General features: G+C 43.7%; 2 protein-coding genes and 1 long non-coding RNA gene across 4 annotated transcripts; 1 reads left to right on the forward strand and 2 right to left on the reverse strand.

The window, feature by feature from the left end:
* Window positions 1–2,543: 2,543 nt before the first annotated feature.
* Window positions 2,544–5,181, reverse strand: LOC127335810 (uncharacterized). Its single transcript, XM_051362544.2, has 4 exons — window positions 5,063–5,181; window positions 3,676–4,974; window positions 3,517–3,589; window positions 2,544–2,853 (listed from the first exon to the last, which is right to left on the reverse strand). Exons 2-4 carry the CDS (start codon window positions 4,947–4,949, stop codon window positions 2,848–2,850), a joined length of 1,353 nt encoding a protein of 450 aa, XP_051218504.1. The 5' UTR covers window positions 4,950–4,974; window positions 5,063–5,181; the 3' UTR covers window positions 2,544–2,847.
* Window positions 5,182–8,813: 3,632 nt separating this feature from the next.
* LOC127335811 (uncharacterized) lies at window positions 8,814–11,163 on the forward strand. 2 transcript variants are annotated; one of them, XR_007873007.2, is made up of 6 exons: window positions 8,814–9,228; window positions 9,343–9,473; window positions 9,589–9,656; window positions 10,001–10,072; window positions 10,599–10,761; window positions 10,855–11,163. It is a non-coding gene; the product is annotated as an uncharacterized lncRNA (long non-coding RNA). The 2 variants fall into 2 exon arrangements; XR_007873006.2 differs by having other exon boundaries at window positions 8,815–9,473.
* Window positions 11,164–11,551: 388 nt separating this feature from the next.
* LOC127335808 (uncharacterized) lies at window positions 11,552–16,025 on the reverse strand. Its single transcript, XM_051362543.1, has 2 exons — window positions 13,979–16,025; window positions 11,552–12,409 (listed from the first exon to the last, which is right to left on the reverse strand). Exons 1-2 carry the CDS (start codon window positions 15,808–15,810, stop codon window positions 12,373–12,375), a joined length of 1,869 nt encoding a protein of 622 aa, XP_051218503.1. The 5' UTR covers window positions 15,811–16,025; the 3' UTR covers window positions 11,552–12,372.
* Window positions 16,026–21,853: the final 5,828 nt, after the last annotated feature.

Consider the following 21,853-nt stretch of genomic DNA (forward strand, 5'->3'; position numbering starts at 1 on the left):
GAATCTTTTATTGAAAAGGAAGAAGAAGGGAAGAAACAGATTTTACACACATAGGAAATTCGGGGCCGGAAATTTGCAAAATTTCCAGCCCCCAAAAAAGGCTAAGTACTTAAGGGTCCGGAGCCCCGACATCCCCCCCTCCCCCGGGAATTTGGCCGGAAATTTCAGATTCGGCCGGAAATTCCGGGGTGGCCGAATATTCTAGCCCTTACTTAGACCGGAATTTCCGCCCCTGTTTCTTCTCCAACGGCTCGATTTCGAGGGGGTATAAATGCCCCCTTCTCCCCCAAGTTGAGGTTGCTCGAATGGTTCAAGATCTTCACCTATAGCTGAGCCACCAACTTCACTTGATCTCCTCCCTCAACCACCCAAAGTTCTTTATCTTTTGAGAATCAAAGGAGAATACCCCGATCTACATCCTCACCAAAGCGTTTCTCATTGCCCCCTCATTCACTTGAGGGACTTTGTGCTAGTGTTTCTTGGAAACCCTAGTTGTTTGAATATTATTGATAACTTGTCTTAGTGAGGTGATCTCGAAGCTATTCTTTGTGTAGGGCTTCGTGGTTACATCTTGGGAGCCTCTAATTCGGTTGTGGATGCATGCCCCAAGCTTTGTGTAAAGGTGTCGGTTGCGACCTTAAGGCAACCGCTTAGTGGAGCGTGAGCTAGGCCTTTGTGGCGTTGCTCACCGGAGAATAGCGTGAGGCCTTTGTGGTGTTGGTGGGCCTTCGTGACACCACACCCCTCCAACGTAGACGTACTTCCCTTTACAAGGAAGGAACTACGGGAATCATACCCTCGTGTCTCTGTGTGCTCCACCTTGGTTACCTCTATCCTTTTACCGCACTTTATTACTTGTATCTTGTATTGTGTATTGCTTGCTTGCATCTTATCATATAGGTAAATTCACATAGTTGCATATCGAGAGAATTTACCTTTGTGTCAAGCCTAAATTGAAAAAAAATAATTAAAATTTGATAAAGCACCTATTCACTCTCCCCCTCTAGGTGCCATACGATCCTTTCACTTATTTAATCAAAGCAGTAGTTTTTCCTTTCTTAGATCAACCAAAGTGGTAGTCGGCAAAAGCGGAGAACAAGCAATCGTGTACAAATATTAATCTAGTAGATTGAAAGAAAAAAATTCTATCACCTGGCTTCTTGCTACTTTTTTGTGGTACCATTATCCAATGTGTAACATAGCATACAAGATCTTTACACCAATCACGTTTCCAATTTAACCACACATCACAAATACAAATTTTAAAAACCAAAACCAAGATTCATGATGGTTATCGTCTTCCAAACCGTTGGATACGGAAAACATACGAACCAAATAAAGATATTAATCACCACCAGAAACTCAAGAATTAGATTTGTTACTTGTAGTATGCTGCCAGAAGGCAGCACTAAATCCCACCCAAAATAATTGCTTGCATGTCAGATTAAAAAAGAGAAGCAAGAAGACATAACTTAATTGTTATGCAGTGTCTTGCTTGGTCTATTTGTTTGGTTTCATGGTACAGTCCAAGCATGCTGGAGAAGCATGAGTCTGTTAAAACTAGCAATCGGTTTTTAGACTGACGGGGGGATAAATCTCCATGTTTTCTTATATTTCAACCCAAAAATGTGAGTCATACACGAAGTTAACTGCAAGCGGTTTCAACAAACAAGCCAAATAAGTACCAAGAAACATAAGGAGGCCAAATAAGTACCAAATACAGGGGTTTCCACATATTACTCCTTTGCCAAACTGTAGTGCATGTTAGTTTTTTCAAATTTCAAACAATGTAAAGTTTGACCATGTATGTAAAAAAATGCAGCAACATCTATAAATGTTAAATACAAAAAAATATTAAATTATATTCCATGATGATTATTCTAATACTATTGATATGATGTTGGTAGATGTTGATATATTTTTCTATATAATTGGCCAAACTTTACATTGATTCAATTTTGAAGAGAAAAATCAAGATGCGCTACATTTTGGCAAAGAAACCAACAGGGCAGAAGGCCAGAAGTATGAATGAACAGATGGGATAACACATACAAGTACTTAATGGCCAGCAATTGATTGATTCTTTACTCCATATAGCGCACAAATACATGAAAGAGGAGTAATGAGAGAAAAAAAACCTCAAGCCCCTCTTCCTCTATGTAGTCAGGATCACCTTATTTGCAGCCATTTCTAATCCATACTTCTCTCGGTTGGGGCTTCATTAATTTAAAGCCAGACTCTGCTCAAGCCTTCCATCTGCGAAAAAAAAAAGTGCAGGCGAGACAACAATGCCACACCACTCCCTCATGGAAAACAACCGAAGGGGAATATGATGTAGACATGGTGACTATGTGAGTTACTAGATGGCATGAAGTGACTTACAGTTCGCGCTGAGAGCAACATGGGCGTGCCTGGGAAACAAGGAGACCCCTTGTAATTCTTCTCGCTGGTACATTGCACCTAATATTTCATTGTGTATGGGCTATACTTTTGCAGAGATTGCGGGTAATGAGTTACAAAATCTCTGTCAGAGAATCAATGAGAAAGAAACCTCAAGTCTCACTAGCCATCAAAATCAATAGTTTATACTCCATGGTCAAGACAGTGACAGCTATAATATATAGTTGTGCAGCTATTTTAACATGCTAATTTCGAGCTGACCAAATGTACAACAACAAAGTATATATTTAGCAGTACAGAAAAGGTCAAATAATATGGCAAACGAGAAACATCTCTGTCACAGAATGATAACACCATGATAAATATGTCCCCAAATAAGACTCATATCCTTTCTGTGGTAGTAAAGATGCAGAGTAAATCCAGCCATCACCTCCAGTGTACAGATTATTATGCCTAGCGAAAGGACAACACATAAAAAGGTAAAAATCTGATCAAATAAAATGAAGAAAAACACGTAGAAATAAGTACGAAGACAGAAAACTGATGAGCTCCTTCATCTGCCCCAAAACGTTTTTTGCTTGGATGTGAAACTAAGCAAAACATTTAATTTTTCTTGGTGGAAATACTAACTACTATGTTGAAACAACATCAGGAATCAAGTGTGCACAAATTCAAACTCGGTTACGTTTTCTGTGGATAGTACAAAATGGGAGAAGATGTGAGAAACGATATTAAACTCTGTATTGTTTCTTTATAGACAATGGGTCTGAAGTTGCCTGATCAAAGTTGGTTGCATGAGTGTGTATAACAAAGGATGATTGCTTAGCATCAGTTCACAATATAATGGTTGTTACTAATACCAAAAGGTAATATTTTCAGCATTTGTAAAGAAAAGTATGTGCAAATACAAAAATGGTGACAATGAAAGGTCATGTTAGCTAGGCCAGCGAGCATACATGTACTGGCTGATTTCACTTTCATACCAGTAAAATATTTCGTTAGCGAGACATCTATTAATTAAGGCCGGCGGTGGATCATCATCAGAAGAAGTAGAAAGAGCCAGAAAAGCATGCACTAGAATAGAATCAAGGTAGCAGCCTAGCAGGTCAAACTTACCCCCTCACGCCATTTTCTCTTCACCTTCCACGTGTTATGATTGTGATATTGATAGCGAATCACTCCTTTATTCCTGTAGGTATAGGTGGTAAAACAATTAGCTTACCAGGTAACAGCAAAGGCTCTGATTAAGGAACAACAAAATAAAGGATAGCTCACCAAGAAGCACGATGGCAACATGTGTAGATATGGTAAATTAAGCTATAGGGCCTCGATATAGCACCATTGATTGCGATATGTCCATCCGCTGCCTGTGACCATGTGGAGCACCCGAGTTGGCGCTGCGCCAAATACCGTTCCCTGGGATGAGCACTTACAATGGAGTCGCCCGCAATGTTGACGGCGCTAGTGCTGACACTCAGTATCCTTTCATCAATGAACAGAGCGTAGCCTCCGATACTAGTTACCGGGACAACCCTGTCTAGGATAAGGTCAGATAATCTGTAAACTAACGGGTGACATGAAAGGCCCTCACGAAACCCGATAACCAGGATCTCTGAGTCACATTCTGCCAGGTAGCGAGGGGCACGCATTTTGCTGATCGGGCATGTGGCAACCAACTTCTGTGTAGGTGAACCTGTAGGCATCCCCTCATAATACTGGGGCGGGTCGATCTGGACAATCCGGGTGTCGCCAGGGCCATCGGGGCTGCGAAGTGTGGGATTATCCAACATGTATACCTTGCCTCGGAATGATATTGGCTTCCAAGTTGGCGAGAGCCTCCAGCTTGGAACATCCCATTGATGGTCCCTGGAGGTAGCAAAAGCTAACATCGCTAGCTTCTTAAGTACAAGCATGACAGTGATGACTCCACCTGCATTAACACTGACGGCGGTAGCACAGATGTTTCTGAAATAGAACCAGGTCTTTCTCACATTCAAGTTGGCTTTAGGAAGACGCATGAGGGTGGCGAGTGGCGGGAGGTCTACAATGTCGCCGGTGAAGGGGTGGAGGAGGCGAATGACAGTGTCTTCGTCCCGTTGTAGCAGGAGGAGGCCATCGACTGAGTCGAGGATGCAGTGGTTCCTGAAAAGCGGGAGCAGGACACGGACGATGTCGCCAGTTGAGAGGTTGAAGAAGCGGATGTAACCACGTAGCTTGCCGTGACCAGGGTGGAGGCCGTTGCCTTCGGGCAGCATCATCCACCGGCGCAGGTGAAAACGCGGGTCGACAATGCCGCGGCCGCGTGGGCAGACTGAGCTAGACCGCCAATGGGGGCAAACGGCCCGGAACCGGACGTAGTCCATCAGGTCGCCCGCTAACACCCTCGAACCGATCAGGCGAACCAAATCTGCCTGAAGAGACGCCCAGCTAGATGCTTCGTCCGAGATGGCAGCAGAGGCTATAAGGCGAGGGCGCTTGTTGCTGCACGGGCGCTCCATGCCGCACGCAGCCACGGCCGAACGCCGCTTTCGGCACATCGACGGTGACATGCCACTCGGCCAAATAGCAATCTTGCTGGGGAAAATAAAGATTGAAGCGAGATAGGTTTAACCATGGTGGAAAGAACGAAAAATAGAATGCTTGGACAGGCAAAACGGCGTACCGGCGATGTCCAGGACTCCAGGTTCGGCTAACAACGATGCGGCGATGCGGGTCGCGGAAGATCCAGCAGCGGCGACTGCTGTTGGAGGACGGAGGGGTGAACACAACGAGATCTGGAGCCGCCCGATATCGGCTTAGTTTGGTTTCTCCTTTTCTATTTCTGTTTTTTCCTTGTTTTACGGCTTCTTTTTTCACATCTCCTATTAGTCCCTGTTTTAGGTTTTTTTCGTATTTCTTACCCGTTTCGATGAATAAATTGCACGCATATTTTAAGACGATTTTTGATGGATAAAATTAAGCAACAAAATATTAATTATATTATATGTACTTAGTATCGTTAGATTTATATTAAAAAAATATTTCTAATAATGCTAATTTTATACCAATAATTGTATATACTTAAGTAATTTTGGTTAAAAAACACGGAAAACGAAAGTGTTTGATTCTTTGGAATGGATCGGAGGAGGTATTAAACAACTGACTGTTTTATAATTAGGGCATGGTCACTTTTTGATTGTCTCATTTGTTTCGCTAATCTCATCGCATTCTCTCACTCCTTTTGTGTATAGCATGGCTCAATCAACGCTACCCTTTTTAGCCAATTTTTTCCCGAACTTTTCATTCTGCTCTGAGAGAAGCGGAAGTAATGGTGGAGAGGGCTGTGCCAAGTGATAAAATGGTTCCATTCGGTTGCTCTTTCCTTCCACCTTCGCCCCTTCCCCCACCTCTATTCCACCACCATATCCCCATCCAGTTAGGGCAGACACCGCCACCTCCCTCATCTCCTACGATCGTCACCGCTACCTCCTCATCCATCCCGATCTAAGCATTGTCCTCCAACAAGCTCAAGATCATGAGCACGCCTCTGTTAGATCGATGTGTGTCTTCCTTCGACTTCAAATCCCATCACCAGTCACCCGAGCAATGACATGGGCCGTAACTCGTCGCACGCGAAGCTACCAGCGAGGCAACGATCGATTTCTTCTTTGACGAGTGGGGACCATGGCAATTCCTAGGGCCTTTTGTGGGCGTTCGCGTACCCCCTCACATTACTAGAAAATAATTTTATGAGACATGGTCCACAAATTTACCTATGCAGACCAATCCTTGCAATTGACATGTTGCATAAGTTTAGATCTAATAGCAAATCTCGTATACTTTTCTCTGCTGGCCACATGTTATTTGCTGGAGTTGGTCCACAAAGATAATCGGTGAACCAGTTTCCATAAAATTATTTTCCCATCATTGGACGTAGCCCATTTCATTCCTCTGTTTCCGTTTCTCTTGTCAGGTCTCATGTGTGGACACTGGACAAGTATTGATCGGGTTCAAATCCAAAAAAAAGTTTATGGATCGGACACCCTAAAAAAAGGTATCAACCGAGACATAAAAACATCCTATCAAAAGTTTTAGAAAGAAAGTACCGACTGAAGTCATGCATAAAGAGACTTCTTGGCTTCTTGTCTTTTCTGATTCTATTTCTTCTTAAGTTCAAAAAAAGAATTATATTTAGTTTTCTTGCTACATTTTTTTCTCTTTCAATTTTTTCTAATATTTTTCTTTTTTACCGCTATAATATTTCCCCTTTTTGGGGTTTTCACTTTAGTTTTCTATTTTAGGTTTTTCACCTACCTTTTCCACGAATACATGAATAATTATTAACATACATGTCCCACCGTTCCTAAATACTTTTCACTGATTCAATGAACCTAGACATATGTTAGCCTACATTTTGCCTAAAACCGCGATGAGTATTTAGGGCCGGAGGAGGTACATTTTTGTATTTTCATATTTTTGTCATTCCATTTTTCTGGAAGCATGAATACCTTTTGAGAAAGTGAAAATATTCATAAAATTTGAAAAAGATGTTAATATTTATAAAAAAACGATGGTCAGATAATGTTCACAACATTAAAAAAATCACGAGTTAAAAAATTGTATGTTCATGGATTCAATAAGTATTCACGAGTTTGAAAAAAAAGTACCTTCACGGATCCAAAAAAAAACGTTCACGGGGTTCGTAAAAGTATGTTCATTGATTTGAAAAAAGTGTTCACAAGATCTGAAGAAATGCACATCCGGGCATTCGAAAATATATTCACGGGTTCAAACAATTATTGATGGATTCAGAAAAAAAATGTGAACATTGTCAACATTATACAACTTAGCTCAGTGTGCACCAAATGTGGTTGGGAACATTGTATGTTCTCTATGGGGTCAATGAAGAAAACCGTGGATTGACCCAAGCAGTTGTTGGCTAGCGAAAATGGAGGACCACAGTTTGTTCTTCATTTTAAAGCTAATTAGCTCATCATTGGTACCATCTTAGTATATTTCTTTGCATCATGGAGCAAGATGAAAATATTTTGAAGGTATGTTCATATGATTTACTAATCCATCTTTCTTGTTTATCTTGTATAGTCTATGTGTGGCTGCATTTGGACATTTCAACTTTTGTCATCGACCATCGGAGTTTCACTAGTTTTTGGGGAGTTCTTGCTAATTTCTATATTATCTACTATTGGCGCATATGGGCATTTGAATGTGTTATGGACTTGCAAATATTTGAATATGTTGTGAACCTGTGAACATTGAAATGTGTTGTGAAACATGTAATGTGTTGTTTTCATGTCCCCGCATTGAACTATTGTGAAAACACTATTTGATCCATATGCTTCTTATATTTATCTGATTCATGGGTCGACTTTGATTACAATTAATCAGCCACTACCACCCCTCCTTTCCATGGTAGTAAAGATGCAGAGTAAAGCCATCCATCACCTCCATGGTCCAGATTATTTATGCCTAGTGAAAGAAGAACATGTAGAAAGCGAACCAATATGATCAAATAAAAGCAAAGAAAAAAACATGCACAACGTGGTATCTAGACAGAGAAATGATGACCTCCTAAACCTGCCCCAGTATGTTTTGCTCTAGATGTGAAGCTAAGAAATCATTTGATTTGCTTTGGTGAAAATATTCCTATTTTGGTACAAAATCTGAATTCAAGTGAACAAAATTTCAAGGTCAAATACATTTTCTGTGAAGAGTACAAAATGAGAGAGGATGCGACAAATGATAGTACTATTCACGGACAACTTTGGAGTGTTTAATTATAAAAACGTATCTGAAGTTGCCTGAACCGAAGTTGACTGCACGAGTTAATCACAAAGGATGATTGCATATCATAAGTTTCCAGGATGATTGCATAGCACGAGTTAATCACAAAGGATGATTACTAATATTTTGTTAATGACCTAGCTATATTAAAGTTGTGTGGTTGATCATTAGCAGAAGTAGAACAAGCCAAAAAAAAGCACTGTAATAGAATCAATGTATTGCAGGTCAGACTTACCCCCAGGCGCCACTTGCTCTTCACCTTCCAATTATTCTGATTCTTATGCTGATAACTAATTGTTCCTTTGTTCCTGTACGATATGTGGTAAACAATTAGCTCGTCGCCAAGTAAAACCAAAAGGCTCTGATTAAGGGAAAACAAATAAGTTTGGGATCAACAATTAGCTCACCACCAGAGTTGTTTTGTGGTACCCCCAAATAAATAATAGCCATTAATTTTCGTCCATCCAATGGCTCAAATTTTTTCATACCACAGCTGAAAACGAGAGAGGTATGTTACATACCTCTCACAATTTTCGCACCTAAAAAAACAAAAACATCGGTGGGCCGGCCCAATTGACAGGCCCAGCCCAGTATATTGGTCCAGCCCCATTAGCTGCCGACCAGATCGTGGGTGGGCATTCCTGTTCCTTCTTCCACAGTTCCACCACGAGAGAGGTTCCGCCGCCGCCGTGTCCATCCCAACTCCGGCGCCACGACGGTGGACAACGGCTCCTCGGCCTCCATCCTCACCATCGCCGCGGAGTATCTCGGCCTCTCCATCCCCATTCCCATCCCGACTCCGCCGTCTGCGCCGCGGTCGGCGTCCGGGTCGTCGTGGCGGAGGATCTCGGCCTCTCCATCCCCATTACCGTCCCGACTCCGCCGTCTGCGCCGCGGGCGGCGTCCGGGTCGTCGTGGCGGAGGATCTCGGCCTCTCCATCCCATTCCCATCCCGACTCCGCTGTCTGCGCCGCGGTCGGCGTCCGGGTCGGCCTCCCTCAATAATATATCTTACTTTTGCTCAGGGAGCTTTCAACCATTTTTGGTGTATGTTTATGCAGGAAGCCTCCCATTTCTTATCCCATCGTCACCATTCTACATTTTTCATGGTTCTCTGGAATAAATCACATGCTGATTTAGAAAATAACATTCTTATGACAGGGTCACCTTGATGAGCAATTTCGTCATGTGGAGGACTTGCAGGAAGAAGCTAGTCCTAATTTTGTGGAAGAAGTTGATGTGTTGTTTTTCAAAGATTCAGGCAGGCTAATATCAAACCTTGAGCAAGCTTTGTAAGTACCAAGTATAGGGATAAGAGCTCCCTTTACTGAATGAAAAAAGAAACATATTTAGACCATGCAAGCTGCAATTTTAGACTTAACTGATTAAGATCTGAAAGCATTGCAGGGAGAAGTACCCAGAGATTTCAATAGGTGGGATGCATACATGCAGCAACTGAAAGGCAGCTGTTCCAGGTAACTACACAATTGGTTCTTGATATCTTTGTTCACTTGCCTATGAGGGATGTAGTGCGAAAGATTCAGCATCATCGGCCTTCAGCTTCATTCTTTTGCATACCACAAGAACTATCATGACTTTGAGTTTAGCTAGGCATGTAGGGAAGCTGGCACACCCTTTCTGGAACCATATTTTTTGTTCTTCAAATGAAGGCTAAGAGTACTTAACTAATTGTCTTCACTTCTCTGGCTTAAGCACTCTTGATTTCTGGGAAATGCTGTTGAATGAAAGCATGACTCTGGACTGTTATGTGTTTGGTAATAAATTTGATCTAGCATTGACATTTGACAACTCGATGCAGCATTGGTGCTTCTAGGATGAAGAGTGAATGCATGTCATTCAAAGATAACTGTGGGAAAGGAAATGTTGAAGGGTCCGTCTCTCACACACTCCATACTGATGCTCAGTCTTCGGAGACTTTTATCTCTATTTTCTAGATTTAATTTGTTCTGTCTTGTCGATAAAAGAAATCAAGTACACTTCTCACAAAGTTTGCATTGTTGTAAACCAAAACGTATCTCGTGGAACTGAATCTCCGTCTGTTGGTGCTTCTATCTCTCTGAATTCTAGAGTACTAGGGCCAGGTTTCGCTATATTAACATGCGGGATTATGCAGCCCCTTGCAACCATTTGAGGCAATCTCAGATAGATGTTCACTAGGCTACAACCACTGGATAGCAAACTGACATTTCCGCATATGCCGCTAATAAGGAAATTTAGTTACATTAGGATTCATAACTTTTGAATCTTATGTTTTAGTGAAGTCTAATAAAATGTTTTCAATAAATTTTCTGAATTGATTACATGTCATATTGCTGTAGCTTTCATTGACCTATAGGTTATAAACTGAATAAGTGATAGTTCCAGTAATTCCTCCACCTCAATATTTTTCCTTGCAGTATCTTTACTACTATCTGCCGGAAACTGAAAAGCATGAGAGGATCTGATGCTACTGGAATAGGCGCTTTTGATCTTTATATATTACAGAACATAAAGAAGATCAGCAAAGGATGAAAAGCTGACATAAAATATTTGCTGTATTTCAGAGCATGCTGAAGCAAGGTGATTCTGAAAATCTAATCATAATATATTTGTCATATTTCAGCTTCCAATGTTTATTTTTTCTTTTGCGAGTAAGATTGGTAATATTAGCAGATTATGGATGGCACTAATTTCTACCCTGACGATGACGAAGACCTGAGCCGCAAGCATAAGTTTAAGACCTGGCATGGCAAGATCGACGGCATAGGTCCCGGTCTTTATGGCGAGGCATGATCGAAATTTGCTATGATCCTTTTCTCTGGTGTTTACTTTAGTTTTACAATGTTCCGAACTAGAGTTTCATACTACAAAGTCTTTACTTTAGTTTATAATGTTTCGAACAGAGTTTGTCATTTTGTCTGATCGAGAAATCTGGCGTGTTATAATCTTTATCTTGTATGATTCAAAATACTCTTTATGCTACTTTTCAAATAGTTCAATTGCACTCTCAAACTCAGCCGAAGTAGACAAAAGAAATTCCTCGCTCTAGTGTATAGTTAGTTACAAACGAGAGACTGCTAAATTTACAAACATTTGATCTTTGAGACTTACTCATAGCATTTGTCTGAAATTGTGAAAGTACTCATGAATAGCATACACAGGTCAGATTTGGCCCAGTTAATAGATCTAGAAGGACCTGGCGCGTATACATAAAGTTTCTGACAAATTTAATTTGCTAAACTTCTCATAATACTTTTCAAAAGGAATAACATTAAATCAGACCCTAGCTTTACAAAGAAGGGGAATACCAGAGATATAGGTGATGTACTGTAATTTTTGAGCGCATAACTGAATTCAGGAAGCTGGTCTAGAAAAAAATTACAGAGCAGCATGTCTCGGGCGGGCAAAATCCACATATTTATTCTAGCGGAAAGGAAAAATAATAACTCGCACATTTTCACAGATATTTATTTTCTCAGGAGCAGCTTGTCTATAATCAATATAATCTAATCCATCTCCGTTACATGGATTAGAATAAGAGACAGGTAAAGCTAGCCCACTAGCCCACAAAGCAAAGCTATAATACTAAATCAGATGCACAAGGAAATGAGAAAACGGAAAGTCAGAGCAGAGTTCATCTATACTGGCATATGTATTCGCCTTGTTTCGGAGTTCGCGGTACCGATCCATCTGTTCAGACCAAACATGTCTACTGTTATTGCTCTCGGGTTCCAAACCAGCTTTAGCTTGCATTGTCCATCTGACGGCAATACAGCAGCGAGGTATGTCGCGGAAGCCTAGGTGTTTCAGAACACGAAATACGTGTGCACAGTGGATTTCCTCACGCTGCATCTTCCGACAGTGGCAGCACACGCTCTCCATCAAGGTCTCGCGAAAAACACACGTCACATCATGATTGCCCCATTTACTGACTACAATACAACTAAAACCAAAGGCATCTTGCTGGGTCACCTCACCAATCTCCCATTCATCAGATTTATTGATCTGCTCCTTTACCATCTTGAACATTACCGGAGTATAAATACGGGCAGCACTTTTCAACAGTGGGTGATCGGATATTTTAGTGAAAGGTACCGACTGCGAAGCTTTGGCATCCAGCTCCTCTTCATTCCTACGGATACGTGACTTGTAATACTGAGAGTGCTCGAGCAAATCACGAGGAGATACTCTTCACTCTCCTCGTCGCCAGGGCCTTGACCATCCATGTCTGAAAACCACAATCATAAAAATAAGATTCATGTTACTAGTCTAGTAAAAAGGATATGTTGTTTCAAGTGATAGGTCAAGCAACTCTCATACATTTAGCAGTAGTTCTTGTATATATTTTATGCAATCCAAATATAATCTTGAACAAAAAGACATTTGAGAATTTAGAATTTAGATTAGTCTGCGCTATCATTGATGACCTACTGTCGCTGAAATGAACAGCTTAGTTGGTTCTAGGGTGACTTGACACAACGATTTCATATCTCTGCAAATAACTTCTGTACTTTTCTCTCTAAAAGATGCAATGAAGAGCCTAGTTTCAAACCTAGGACTAGGTCTACAAATAAGGTTCGCTATATGCATGACTTATCATGTTATGAATTTATCTGCAAAAGAAATTTTCTGAATTTGGTGCTTACAGGCTACATAACAGCTTAATTAACATCCAATAATCTGCCAACACCACATAACTAAGGAAGCAGTGTATGCATCACACTCGCAAATCAATGAAATAGAGGTAACAAATTTGCAGGATAAACATGATTATTTAGTATTTATATGAAAATACCTTTTCAGAATGACAATAAATCACAAAGATAAACTTTTTTTTTGAATTGAGGAGCGCCCGCTCCCGATTTCATTAAAAATGAAACCAAGTATCACTTGCGCCCATTACAACTTCATCCCACACCTTTCCTCCAAACTCATAAAGTTTGACTAAATAGAACCAGACATCATACATGTATCTCTCTAAGTAAATTTCGATAAACTCAGAAAGCCTTTACAGTACAACAAGGATTTGAATCTAAAACAAACTTTATCACAGAACAATGTCTTTTCTTTTGGAACATCTCTTAACATTTTTCCTCCACCTTTTTTTCTATATGTGATAAACTGATTACGAATAAAACCAACATGTACAAAGGACGGCATTAGACTCAACAATCAGACTACTATGTCATGATAATTGTAGTTTCACAAGCCACAACATGCACACCTGCACATGTGGAGCTAGCAATGTGAGGCACATCACCATACATAATGTCTCTACACCTCTCGACAGCAAAGCTTTTATTCTCTGAACTATGGTTGTTCCTAAAACACTGTATCATAGCTGTTTTTGCCTTCTTATTCAGGTCGGCCAAGCTCTGGGCCTTTCCACTGTCTGGTCAGGGGGGGCGTAAGAAAATGAAAATCAAATTTAAGCAACATCATCCTACAAAAACAGGATAACAGTAGTATGAAGCCAAATTGCTTTGTTGGTCAACTCGCATCCACCGAGTAGCATAACAGGATAACAGTAGCATAACAGTAGTATGAAGATGCTAGTTTGTAAGCACATGAACAAAACCATGCAGTAAAGTGTTAACAACCGAGTGATGTCACTCTCCTCTGTTTCGTGCCTTCTTAAATTTGATTTTCATCCACTATATACACCCAGTATGATTGATCTATCTCCGCCATTGCCTAAAACTGTTAAAGGTTGTGGATGCATACTTACCCACCAATTCATTCCTGTCTCAGGTGGATTGGAAGTATTGGATGGGCAAGAACCAGAGAAATAGGCTACCTGGTGCCGGCGATGCAGGACCGGGCCGATCCGCTGGTGGCGGCGGCCGCCCACGATGCAGGATGGCGTGGAGTCGATTGCGGCGGTCGCCCTAGATGCAGGAGGACGGGGTGTCGATGGCGGCAGTGGTCTCCAAGCGGGACGACGGGATCTCGAGGGTGTCGACGGAGGCGGCGGTTGCGCTCCGCGCAGGACGACGCCGACGGGATGCCGTGATGGCGGTGGCGGTCACGCGACGGAGGCTCGCGAGGGTGTCGACGGAGGCGACGGTTGCGCTCCGCGAAGGACGACGCCCACGGGATGGCGGCGGCGGTCACGCTCCAGGGAGAACGCGATGTTGAGGAGGCCGGCGACTGCTCTCGTGATGGAGCCTGCCGACTTCTCTCCTGCTGGGCCAATTGTTGGGCCCGTTTTGGGACAGCTATTTTATTTCGATGGTGTACTTGTTGATGGGCTGTCGGGCCGTTTAATCCTGACCGTTGACTAATCATACCTCTCCCCTTACCAGCTGTGGTAAAAGGTACTGTAAAAGAAGCCCACCAAAAAGCACGGTTGCAACAGGTGAAGATATGGTAAATGAGGCTATAAGGCATTGATACATCACGTTGTGCGATACATCCATCCGCTGCCGGTAACCATGCGTGGCTGGTGAGGTTGCGTTGCGCCAAATACAGTTCCGTCGGATGAACAGCTACGACGGTGTCACCCGCAATGTTAGGCAAAACTGTCTTACAGCTGACACTTATAATCCTTTCATCAATGAACAGAACATTGCCTCCGATACTAGTTACCGGTGCAACCCTGTTAAGGATGAGGTCAGACAGTCTGTAAACTAAAGGGTGTGTAAAGAATCCGTCTCTATACCCAATGACCAGGACTTCCGAGTCGCATTCTGCCAGGTATTGAGGGACAGGCATCTTGCCGGCCGGGCATGTGGCAACCAACTTCTGCGATGGCATTGAGGACGAAGCTGAGACCGTCCCGTCATGCTGTGGCGGGTCGATCTGTAAAATCTGAGTGTCACCGGGATGAGTAGTGTCAAGTGTGGGATTATCCATCATGTATAGCTTGCCTTGGGATGATATTAGCCTCCAAAATGGCGAGAGCCTCCAGGGTGGAACATTCCATTGATGGTCTCTGGAGGTAGCAAAGGCTAGCATCGATATGTCATGAAGTACGATCATGACAGTGATGACTCCACCTGCACTAACACTGACGGAGGTAGCGCCGATCTTTCTAAAATACGTCCAAGTCCTTGCCACATTCAGATTGGCTCCAGGAAGACGCATGAGGGTGGCGAGTGGCGGGAGGTCTACAATGTCACCGGTGAAGGGGTGGAGGAGACGGATGACGGTGTCTTCGTCCCGCTGAAGGAGGAGGAGGCCATCGACTGAATCGAGGATGCAGTGGTTCCTAAAAAGCGGGAGCAGGACGCGGACGATGACGCCAGTGGAGAGGTTGAAGAATCGGATGTAACCACGTAGCTTGCCGTGACCAGGGTAGAGACCATGGCCCTCGGGCAGCATCATCCACCGGCGCGGGTGAAAGCGCGGGTCGACGACGCCGCGGCCGCGTGGGCAGTCTGAGCTAGATCGCCAGTGGGGGCAAACGGCCCTGAAGCGGACGTAGTCCATCAAATCGCCCGCTAGCACCCTCGACCCGATCAGGCGAACTAAATCTGCCTGAAGAGACGCCCAGCTAGATTCTTCTTCTGAGATGGCAGCACAGGCTAGTCGAGGGCGCTTGTTGCTGCGCGCAGTCAGGCTTGAAGGGCGCTCCATGCCGCACGCAGCCACCGGCGAACGCCGCTTTCGGTACAATGACGGTGACATGCCGCTCGGCCAAATAGCGATCTTGCTATAGAGCACCTTGGAGCTTATCCTCTCCCCGTCCACAGTAGAGAGAGGCGGTTTTTGGGCGACACCTCGCGAAGCACCTCGCCGTCGTCAGATCGGTGGGCTCCTCACCCTCCGGCGGCTGCTCCGGCAGCGGGAGGATGGGGAGGCCCCGATCTACGACGTGTACATAGTGTTGTTTCGGTTTGGTGGCTAGCCGGCGGCGTGCGGGAGTGGGTGGCGCGGCCGGAGTGGTGTTTTGTGGCGGGGATCTTCCCCTCTGGCGGCGGCGGTCCGAGGATCTCTGCCGCTGGATCTCCGTCTTCGCGGTGCTCGCACCTCCTCGGAGTGGCGCTGCGCCTTGGTCCCTCGCCGGAGTCCGTGGGACGGCGGATCCGGATCTTCAAGAAGATGGAAGCGCTGCTGGTGTTGTCCATGTCGATGGCGGTGGTGGCGCAGGGCGGAGGCTCCTTGTTGGAGCTGAGTGGCGTCGACTACCCCGTTCGTGCAGGGGATCCTCCCAATCCAAGGCTCAGGGGAGAAGGTGCGGCGGCCCGCCGGCGCAACGTTCTCGTCGTCGTCCTCGGCATCGGGGTCCAGAAGGATCTGTTTGTATTTTTCTTTTTGGTTCTGGACTGTTCTGTAAGAACCATGGTTTAATACTATCAGTGTTTCCCCGCAAAAAAAAAAAATAGCGATCTTGCTGGGGAAAAGAAAGATTGAAGTGGAAATAACGAAAATAAAATGCTTCAACAGGCAAAACGGCGTATCGGCGATGTTCAGGGTCCGCTAACAACGATGCAGCAATGTAATCGCCGAAGATCGAGCGATGGCTGGTGGAGGAAGGAGGATTGAACAAAGGGGATCTGCAACCGTCCGAGACCGGTTTGGTTTATTTTCTCCTCTTTCTCCTTTTTTTTTATTTCCTTTGTTTTTGGGCTTTTATTTTTGAAGAAGGGAAGGGCCTAGAAGGCCTGGAGGCTGCGCTAATATTGATCGTGGGGTTACAGGTTACAGAAAGGATATGGTGAAAATATATAAATTGCAAAGTAGTGCTCTAATTTTTCAGGAAGAACCCTAGATAGAAGATGGAAATCATGATTGGGTCCTTCTCCCACTACTTTGCGATGGAGCTTAAAAACATGGACATCTGCATCGTCACCGGGGACGTCGCCGCTTGGGAAGACACAAGCATGGAGTACCATGCAGAAGCTAGAGGGCCTCCGACTTGGCTGACGTGCATGGAGGTTGAGCTTGCAGTGGAATCGAAGAAAGCACTTTTGAATTGAAGACAGCGTTGACGCAAGGAGTGGCCGCCCTTTTAGGCAGAAAAGCCAATAGCTTGACGGTGACGACTGTCTCAACAGTATTGTGGACTTTTGGATGAACTCCAAATCACTTGAGCAGCTTCAACAAAACCACAAGAAACACCGGATTTACGCAAATTCGGAGTCGATTCACCCTCTCGGTCCCCTCTCTCTCCATGACGACAAGGAAGAAGAAATGGGAACACTAGATCTCTAGAACTAGTAGCTTATTTGAAAAACTCCTTGCAAATATGCCCCTCCTTCCTCGTCCACCATGTAGGACAACGAGAGAGACACTACGGGAAAAATGTTTTTTGCCGTGTTTGTCCACCTTTGCCGTGTGTCAAATACCGCGGAACACGGTAAAAAAGACTTTGCCGTGTATGTCTGCGAGAAGGCACACGGCAAAAAAAATAACACGGTAATAACAAGGAATACACACGGCAAAGATTTGACACACGGTAGAGAAACGAAAATACACACGGTAAAGAATTGCACACGGCAAAGAGGCAAAAAAACACACGGCAAAGAGTTGCACACGGCAAAGCAGTGAGACATGTGGCCCCACTGGTCGCGTTTGACAGAGCCGTCACGGCCCCGTTTTCTTTGCCGTATACCAAGAAATACACACGGCAAAGAGGTAGCTTTGCCGTGTGTATTACAAACACACACGGCAAAGATCTACGTTTTGATTGGTTGAAACCATAGTCCCACGGATCTGCCTCTTCCACCGTTGGATCCTCCAAAATCCAACGATCTACATCTCTCCTTTCTCTCTCTCCCCTTGCCATTTTCCTCTCTCCCTCCTTATCCTCTGTCTCGTCAGGTGCAGACCATGTGGGCAAAAAAATCTTCCTTCTCTCTCTTTCTTCATGGACGTGAACTTGCAGGTCCTGCTGCTCCTGCTCTACCAGCACAGTACGACGGCGGACTCTTGCGGCGGCCTGGCGCGGCGGGCGGACGCGCGGCGGCCTGGCGCCGGCGGACGAGCAGGCACGGCGACTGGCGCGCCCGGCGGACGAGCGGGCGCAGCGACCTGGTGCGGCGGCGGACACGCGCGGGACCCGCGCGGCGGCGGCGGACACGCTGGGGTGCGCGCGGCGACCTGGAGCGGCGGCGGACGAGCGGGCTCGGCGGCCCGGCACACCGGCGGACGAGCGGGCGCAATGGCCTGCTGCGGCGGCGGACGCGCGGCGGCGACGGACACACGGTGGCCTGGTGGGCCTCGGGCAGGAGTCCCCGGCGTCTTCAATGACGTGCGACATCTCCGGCGAACGTTACTTTTTTTATTCTCAAATTAGGCTTTGCCGTGTGTAATCTAAAACACTCGGCAAAACTGTTTCTCCGTTATTCCTCTCTAACACCGTCAAGTTATTTTTTGCCGTGTTCTGGGCAGAGAGGCGCACGGCAAACCCTTCGCCGTGTTCCGGGAAGAAATGCACACGGCAAAGGTCCTTTGCCGTGCCGATTTTTGCCGTGTAGCCTTTGCCGTGCGCCGAGACACGGCGAACGCTTTGCCGTGTTCCGAACTGCATTTGCCGTGTATTTTTGGGACACGGCAAAGCCTAATTTTCCCGTAGTGAGAGACTGTTGTCACCCTTGTTTGCAGCTCGCTAGCAGCATGAGAGAGAGAGCTTCGGGAGGAGAGTGGCACGAAGGCAAACACCATCAAAGGAAACAACAACAATAAACTAAACCTACATCTACTATATATACATGAGAGGCCATATCTCCTCTCTCATTCTCACATCATATGGCACCACCGTCGGAGGGGAAGGAGAGGGGCATTAGGCAGCCACATGAGACTCTTAACGGGAGAACAGAGGAGCCCTAGAAAGATTTTTAGGGTTTTTTTCACTTTTTGTATTAAAGAGCAATATGTTTTATAATTGGCACACATCCTTTTTGGACCGTCCGATCCGTTTCCCGAATCTCAGCGCACGTTGTCTGATTTTTTACTATATCGCGCAGTTCATTCAACGCTACCTTTTTTTAATCATGTTTTCAAATTTTCATTTTATGTAGAAGCAACCGCTCTGCATGTCTCGTTTTGCGATAGAGAAAGAGAGAGGGGGAAGTCATGGCAGAGAGGGTTGCACCGACGCCACAACCAACTCGCTCGGTGCTTGAGGTGCTCTGTAATCAATTGATTGATATACTACCTCCGTTCCAATAATAAGTCTTATATTTTTCCTGAAAGTCAAACTATGTAAAGATTGACCAAATTTTAGAAAAAAATCGTTAACATGTCAATATAAAATTATACAAATATCATATGATTTTTTTGTATGACATATGTATAATTTTATAGCAGTTGATACTTTTTCAAAAAAAAACTTTATTTAGTTTGACTTTTCAACATAATATAGGTCTTATAAACATTTGAAGGGGAGGAGTATGTACCCAACGGAGGGAGTAAGTAAAGGGTTTCTCCAAACAAACAAACAAACAAAAAAGTAAAGGGTTTCTCCAAAGACATATCGACCATGTAAATCCAAAGGGAATTTCATAGACGTGGGTAATCCTAAACCTGATTATACTTAGTCAGAGATTAAGTTACATAGTATACAAACCCTTAAGTTACAGATACTAGTTGAATGGCCGTGCGTTGCTACGGCCCACGTTATCTTATCATACACGCAGAGGAACATTATATACATAAAAATCACATGTTTCAAAAAAGATATTAATATAGTACAAGTTTTACGGTGATTGGCATTTTTAATAACCATCCATCCACCCTGATCTAATTGTGGTAAATAGACGGAACCAGACGAACGGAACCAAAAATATGGGACCGGAACCTCTAATATATTTTACGAATATTATAAAAAAAATGAATGTCCTTTTGAGCGGCTGTAGCATCCGATGAGACTGCACGAATCTTAAAGGTATCACACGAATCTGCTGTTAGGGTGACTTCTTTTGGGCTTCTGCTTATGCATAAGCCAGCTTCTCTGTTTCGGTGGAAAAAAGCTGTGGTGGCTAGAAACTCCTAGAAGCTAGTTACTTCTATTCTTTTGGGCTTCTGAAATTATAGCTCATTTGTATGAGTGAGTTGTAAAATGTATATAAAGCCCCAAGATTTGTTGTGTGCTTTAAATAAGTGATGATATCATATATACCTTACTTTTTAGTACATAATGAAGTATAATTGAATCAAGAAAATTATGAGAAGTCAGACGGCCAATAAAAATATGGTATCATAGTATAATTTGGTACATGCCAAAATAAAATAAATGTCTTAATGGATCCGAAACAACAACAATAACAACTCAAGCAACCAAACTTTCAGCAATAATTTGTCGTAGAGCACCCATTACGCCATCAGATGAAGAAGAAGCATGTCCACCAGGAAAAGACGCGCTATCCTCATAGATATATGAGCTTCTCTCCATCCTGTCAAAATGGTCATCGTACAACTTGCTATCTCGGATGAAGTTATGCAAACACATGCATGCAGTGATGATCTTTGTTTGTGTCAGAGGGTCGTGGTAATGTGGTATAGAAAGTAGAATACGCCACTTCAACTTTAGAACGCCAAATGCTCTTTCAATGGCATTTCGTAGAGACGAATGAAGATGGTTGAATTTCTCTTCCATGTTCTGCGGAGGTGCACCTTGAAAATCTGGAACATGGTACCGCTGCTCTTTGAAAGGAGCAAGATAACCAGTTCTATTTGGGTATCCAGAGTCAACAAGATAGTATTTTCTTACAAGTAAAAAATATATAAGAACTAAACTATGATATTTGTGAGTAGTAACTACATATGCAAAAGGATTACCATGAGGAGGGTGTGGATAATTGTGGAACCTAGGCCGAGCATCAGTCCATACACGGGTATCATGAACAGACCCGGGCCATCCGGGAACAACAAATGTGAACCTCAAGTCAAAATCGCATATTGCAAGGACATTCTGACTTGTAAAACCTTTTCTGTTAGTGTATTTGATTTTGTCCTTCTCCGCAACTTGGACAGGAATATGTGTTCCATCTATCGCTCCAATGGCATCTTTGAAATGGGGCCAAAATCTTGGTTGTTTCAGTTTACCATGTACTTGGGTGAAAGTAGGATCATTAGGTGTAATATAATCACCCGCCATACGGTCTATACAATCTAGCACATGATGAAACTTTTTGCTAACAGTAGAAACACTGCGCTCAAACCGGTCTGCAGCTTGACTATTCGACCCAGGAGCTCCCAACATGTATAGAAACAGAGCTAGTGATTCTTTGTTGGACATCTGAGAAGTTGACTCTAGACCATAGTTAGCAACAAGAGTATCATGTAGCATTGTGAAAACTGACCTCCTCATTCTAAAACACTTGTAGAATTTCTTTGGATTCTTCATCCTCTGTTCGACATATTGTATCCCTGTCATCAAAGGCAATGTTCTGGGTGCATAGGGGGCCTTCTCACACTCTTCTGCAACAGAAGCCGCTAGAAGATAATACATATTCATATCATCATCAGAATCATCATTGCCAGAATCCATCTGTATGTAGATAAATCAAATCAGCAACATAGATTCACATGTACTGGTACAAATTCATGACAATATAAAATCAATGACATTGGTTGACATGTACTGGTACAAATTCATGATAATATAAAATCAACAACATTGGTTCACATGTACTGGTACAAATAGAAATTCAAATGACATACGTTGACATGTACTGGTACAAATAGAATTTCAAATGACAAGTCACAACAACACAAATTCAAATGA

The sequence above is a fragment of the Lolium perenne genome, chromosome 2 (assembly GCF_019359855.2).
Source record: "Lolium perenne isolate Kyuss_39 chromosome 2, Kyuss_2.0, whole genome shotgun sequence".
NCBI classification, from domain to species: domain Eukaryota; kingdom Viridiplantae; phylum Streptophyta; class Magnoliopsida; order Poales; family Poaceae; genus Lolium; species Lolium perenne.